At 45.3% G+C, this 6,000-nt stretch overlaps 1 protein-coding gene across 1 annotated transcript in view; it reads right to left on the minus strand.

The window, feature by feature from the left end:
• LOC142758995 (vomeronasal type-2 receptor 26-like) overlaps window positions 1–5,422 on the minus strand; it is an 85,812-nt gene extending 80,390 nt beyond the window's left edge. Inside the window, exons 1-4 of the mRNA XM_075860767.1 lie at window positions 5,286–5,422; window positions 4,104–4,395; window positions 3,144–3,965; window positions 2,181–2,405 (exon numbers count right to left, since the gene is read on the minus strand). Coding sequence (XP_075716882.1) covers window positions 2,181–2,405; window positions 3,144–3,965; window positions 4,104–4,395; window positions 5,286–5,404 — 1,458 coding nt within the window. The 5' untranslated portion in view covers window positions 5,405–5,422. The remainder of the gene's footprint in view (window positions 1–2,180; window positions 2,406–3,143; window positions 3,966–4,103; window positions 4,396–5,285) is intronic.
• Between the last annotated feature and the right edge of the window lie 578 nt (window positions 5,423–6,000).

A 6,000-nucleotide genomic window follows, 5' to 3' on the forward strand; every position in this document is an offset into this window, starting at 1 on the left:
GGCTATTAGAAGGAGGGTAGGGCTGTGAGAAAGAGGGTAGGGCTGTGAGAAAGAGGGTAGGGCTGTGGGAAGGAGTGTAGGGCTGTGAGAAGGAGCATAGTGCTGTGAGGAGTGTAGGCCTGTGAGAAGGAGGGTAGGGCTGTGAGAAGGAGCGTAGGGCTGTGAGAAGGAGCGTAGGGCTGTGAGAAGGAGCATTGTTCTCTGAGAAGGAGGAAGAGGGCTGTGAGAAGGAGGGTAAGGCTGTGAGAAGAAGGGTAGTGCTGTGAGAAGAAGGGTAAGGCTGTGAGAAGGGGGGTAGGGCGTTGAGAGGGAGTGTTGCACTGTGAGAAGGAGTGTAGGGCTGTGAGAAAGAGGGGAAGGGCTGTGAGAAAGAGGGTAGGGTTGTGAGAAGGAGTGTAGGGCTGTGAGAAGGAGGGTAGGGCTGTGAGAAGGGTAAGGCTGTGAGAAGGAGGGTAGGGTAGTGAGAAGGAGCGTTGCGCTGTGAGAAGGAGCGTAGGGCTGTGAGAAGGAGCGTAGGGCTGTGAGAAGGAGGGTAGCGCTGTGAGAAGGAGCGTAGGGCTGTGAGAAGGAGCGTAGTGCTGTGAGGAGCGTAGGGCTGTAAGAAGGAGGGTAGTGTTGTGAGAAGGAGTGTAGGGCTGTGAGAAGGAGGGTAGGCTGTGAGAAGGAGCTTAGGGCTGTGAGAAGGAGCGTAGGGCTGTGAGAAGGAGGGTAGCGCTGTGAGAAGGAGCGTAGGGCTGTGAGAAGGAGCATAGTGCTGTGAGGAGCGTAGGGCTGTAAGAAGGAGCGTAGTGCTCTGAGAAGGAGGGTGAGGGCTGTGAGAAGGAGGATAGGGCTGCGAGAAGGAGAGTAGGGCTGTGAGAAGGAGGGTAGGGCTGTGAGAAGGAGTGTAGCGCTGTGAGAAGGAGCACAGGTCTTTGAGAAGGAGTGTAGGGCTATGAGAACGAGCACAACCTTGGAGTGGTTTCGGGGAGACAGACAGATCTGTGGAAGGAAATAGTCTGTGAAGAAGATCTGTGTGACTGTTTAGTAACGTTTTAGAGTCCAAACCACTTTGTGTTGTAACCGTTACGCTTGTAGAGCCTCATGAAGAGGATGAAACTGTATGTTATGTGTCACTGGATCAGCAGTTGTGTTCAGTAAATTATCTTAATCAACTTTCATTTGGTTTGGGTTTCTCTTTTAAAGGGAAACCACTCGAGAAACCTCACATTACAGAGATCTACACAAGGGTTGTGGATCTACAGATAAGATCTGAATAAGGGGCTGTGGAACAACAGAACAAGGCTGCTCTGTCCTTTACCTATACTCTGCTTTTGCTCTGTGCCCGGTATATGAATAATGGAGACTCTTATTTAAGGAATATCACCGTCTTGCCTCTGGCCCTGTTTTCCTCCTTCTGATCGCATTGTCCCCATGTAAAAGCTCCAAAGCCAGACTTATGTATCTGATGCCCTGAGGGGATGGAGAAAAGTTTCGTGAAAATAAATAAATAAATAAATATATTTACTTGTAGATGAGTGTGAGTCATTCAGAAGGTGCTCTAGCCTTTGGTAGAAGCAGGTGACATAAGTCTATGGGAGCCACGCACATGGCAGAGCCACTGTATTACAAAGATACTCTCCCCTACAAGCAATGCTTCCTTGCATCTCCGTCAAATGGCTTCCGATGCCACATGGCCCCATTTTTTTCTGTTGGACTCTGTGTGAACCTAACAGAGAAACCTCCATATGTCTCTGTATAGAGGGACGGTAGGACTCCATTGACTGCTGTGAGTGCCGGAGGTTGTCCAGAGCTGTAATATGCCAGTGAGAGGCCTTACTGGTTGTATGGTAATTGTTGGTGTATTAGGTGCAGGGCCATAACCTTCACCCTGGTATTTCGGACAGCTGTGTATATAGTTCTAGGCTGGACCTCCGGAATCTTTTATGTTGTGTGTCCCTCATTTGAAGGATCTCTACGATTGTAGACTGAATTTCACGTGTACCTGCTGCTATGAGGCAGTCTACCCAAGGAGACTGTGATCCCGTTGCCATGAGGTTACCCAGCCCCATGATCATACATACATAATACTTCTCCTGGACAGCATATTATTATACATAAAGTAGATAAACCATAAAAGTCAAATAATGGAAATAATATTCAGCTTAACAGATCATGTTCTCAGCCTTGGTCGTACTCACGTGTATAAATCGATGATTCCACAGAATGGTGCTGATATTCAATGTGATCTTGTCCCCCCCTTTGGCTTCTGGGTCGAATCTTCCCACTTTCACCAGATTAAAGCTGTTTTGAAGAACCTGCACATTGATGACATCATAGGAAGCTGGGAGGTCCCCATCAGGATTAAATGTTATCACCTCCCCTGACTTTGTACTGAATGTCGTTTTCTTGAGGTAACGAAGCACCTGGAAATTTTGGATATGATCAGTAAATAATACAGAATCCACAACACGACCTTTGCTCCCCATTCTGGCCATTGTGTAGACATGACCAGCGCTCCGAGCAAGTCATTAAAGCCTCAGCATTGCTCATTAGCTGTCACTTCAACCAGTAACCAGTCAAGTAGCTGGAACCAAATCAGGATCTGGTCCCTTCAATCACCCGGGGTGTAGCAGGGGGAGGGGGTGGGTCCTTCCTGATGTGATCATTAATATTCAGCATTCAGTCACTGAAAATTCTGAACCTTACTGGTGAAAAAACTAAACGGCAAAACACATTTTACGGATCAGGATTCTCCTCTGCCTTGTAAGATGGATCTGTAGTCTCACCATTGACTTCTATGAGAGAATTCTGATCCATAAAGCACTTTCTTCGGTTGTGGAATTACCACCATGAGAACCCACGTTTTCTGATTTTGTAGATTTGGTAAAGCATTTTGGACCAAATATGACACTGTCACGCAATAAATAGGCACAAGTTATTGGACGTCTTCCATGGTCTTGCCCTGCACTGTAGATACAAGAGTTCCTCAGTAAGTTAAGCCACAACCGGACCCAATGTTGACAGATGAATCCCACCCTTATCTGACAATAGCTTCAGCATTGCATGACCACCATCTGTGAACACAGCGTGGAACATCAGGTAAATTGTTCCCCGCTGGGGCCGCGTGACATCACTCAACACTTACGACACATAGCACTTACCCTCCAGGGTTGTACATCGCTAATTTTATCACATAGTCCATGATGACACTCGAGAAGCCAGTGCAATGCATGAGCATAAGCATAGACCGCTAGGTAAGCATGGTAGGTATAACTGAGGTCATTGGTCTCAAATAACAATGCCATCATCTCCCCGAACTCCTCTACTCCTGAGCAGCGCACCGTGTCATTTATATCAAGGATAACTGAGCTTTGCCATTCCATGTCTCCATTAGTCCACCTACAGTTGAACGCTTTCTCCCAGAAAAGTCTGATCAATGGGAATGAAGAATGATTAGATGGACGCAGTGTAAGAAGAAAGTTCTCGAAGCCCGGCATATCTCCTGTATTTGGAATCAACCCAATTGTGCCGTTCAAAATCTTCCAAGCTTTTTTAGAAAAAAGTCCTGGAGTAATTCCAAAGGAAGCTGAAGTCATGAATATCTTCCCAGTTACACCCTCGTCAAATAGGGAATCAAGCAGAGCTTTCACATGGACCTCAGGACTGTGCAGAATGATCACATTGGCTGAACTTTTTTTAATAACCTCCACCACACTCAAAATCTGTCTGGCGGAATAGCTCAGGTGAATTTTTTCTCGGAAGGCTATACAACCTCCGCTTCTCTCTATGCCGGCCTGGAGAACTTGTCCACCCTGCTGACCCACATCATTGTCTACAACAATCATTCCCATCCATGTCCAGCCAAAACGGCCAACCAGCTGAGTAAGAGCGATGTTCTGAAACACGTTGCTGGGTACAGTACGGAAGAATGATGGGAAGATTATCTTATTACTGAAGCTGGACAGCGTTGACCCATGGCTGATCTAGGAAAAACACATTCTCAGTTTTAGGACCAATTTATTTTCCCACCAAGTGAAGTCTAAGAATGATAAAAGACAATTATATAACAATGTATTATAAAAGCTAAGAGTAAAACCACGTGTAAGGGTCAGTGAGGTTACCTGGGGGTAATGGAGGACACCAAGGATCCGAGCTATCGGAAGAGATAAAGCAGATACAAGATCCCCAACTATTCCAGCCGTGACAGACTGGAGGTGACAATCATATCCTGGAATGGGGTTCAAAGCTCCCGAAATCAGGGACAGGACCCCTCTGACTGCTCTCACTTCAGACATACACGAATCAATAAGACTTAAGCCCAAGGTGACATTAGGTAGTAGGTCTGGAGATTGATTAACTTCATTTATCGCAAACATGAGGCCTAAGACATCCCGGTAATAACGAACATGGAACCTGTGAGAAGCAGAAGATAACGGAGGAGAACGTGAGGAATCGACATCATAATAAACAGTCACAGCAATAAACGTGAAGGAGACCTCCTCAGTAAAGGCTCAGACCACACAGGGAATATTGGGGACTATTGTGGGCACCGGTGTATAAGAAGGACACAGCAGAACTTGAACGGGTGCAGAGGAGGGCGACCGACGTGATTAAGGGAATGGGTGGATTGCAGGACCAAGAAACGTCATCAAATTTGGCGCTATTCGGATTTGAAAAAAGACGTCTTAGGGGCGATCTCATTACAATGTACAAATATATAACTGGACAGTACAGAGAGCACTCTTATGATCTTTTTACACCTTGGCCGGTAACAAGGACAAGGGGGCGACCACTACATCTAGAGGAAAAAAGGTTTCACCTCCATCACAGGTGCAGATTCTTTACTGTAAAAGCAGTGAGACTATGGAGCACTCTACTGTAAGAGTAGTCACACTATGGAACTCTTTGCCACAAGATGACGTGATGGTTGATTATTTGAACAAGTTCAGGAAGGGCCTTTATGCCTTTCTTGAAAAATATAATATTACATGTTATGAGTACTAGATTCTAATGAGACAATTAGCATCAACCACTTGGGGTTTTTGCCTTCTTCTGGATCAAGACGATAGGATTATAGGTTGGACTTGATGGACCGGTGTCTTTTTTCAACCTTATCATCTATGTAACTATGTAATTCCCAAGTACAAAATGAATAACAACCAATGTGATGAGGAGCAAGGTGAACGGTCGCATCCAATTCACTTTGGGCTATGTACTTTCCAGTGGTCTGTAGGATCACACACACCGCTCCTAATCCCTAGACTTAGAAACATCAAAAGAAGTTAAAATAACCCAGAACCTACCCAGTGCACAATATCGGCTTTGGTAGCTCCTGAAAAGTTGGTAGTTGGAAGTCAAAGCCAGAGTGGACGACAAAAGCTCCACCAATAATAATATCTCCGTTCTGAAGGAAGGAATCCATGGTCCAACCCTGGAGGCTGCAGCCAAACTGGGACTGTTCTTCACTCACAGAAGACAGAAGAAGAAGTATCTGAAGGAATCTCCTCATGGAGCCTGAATAGTCGTCCTAGAAGAACCAGGAGTGTCCTGCCGGCCGGGAATCAGATGAGGCTTCTGTTACTGAATCAAAATGAAACAAAAAAGGGAATTTCTATAGTTAATCAAAATATCTCATGTGCCACCGAATTATCATCATCATACAATTCCAAAACGACAAGAATAAATGCAAAAATGGTGCAGAAAATGTGGGAAAAAGTAAAAAAAATATTGGGATATGCAGTTATATTAAATTTACGCCAATTTGGGTGAATTCATGTTTTGGTTTTGGGAAACTAGTGAATAGTCCGTTGGCTAAAGAGACAAACATTCTGTATATTTATCAATTCATTGAACAGGAGAATATTAAGGGCTCGTCCACAAGCTCCGGAATTGCCGCGGTTTTTTTCGGGTGGTAAAAACGCTGCAGAATACAGTAGCAGCAAAATGGGTGAGATTTAACATATCTCATCCACACGCTGCGTAAGATTTCCAAGTCAAAATGGACCGCGGTGCGTATTT

The sequence above is a fragment of the Rhinoderma darwinii genome, chromosome 4, assembly GCF_050947455.1.
Source record: "Rhinoderma darwinii isolate aRhiDar2 chromosome 4, aRhiDar2.hap1, whole genome shotgun sequence".
NCBI classification, from domain to species: domain Eukaryota; kingdom Metazoa; phylum Chordata; class Amphibia; order Anura; family Rhinodermatidae; genus Rhinoderma; species Rhinoderma darwinii.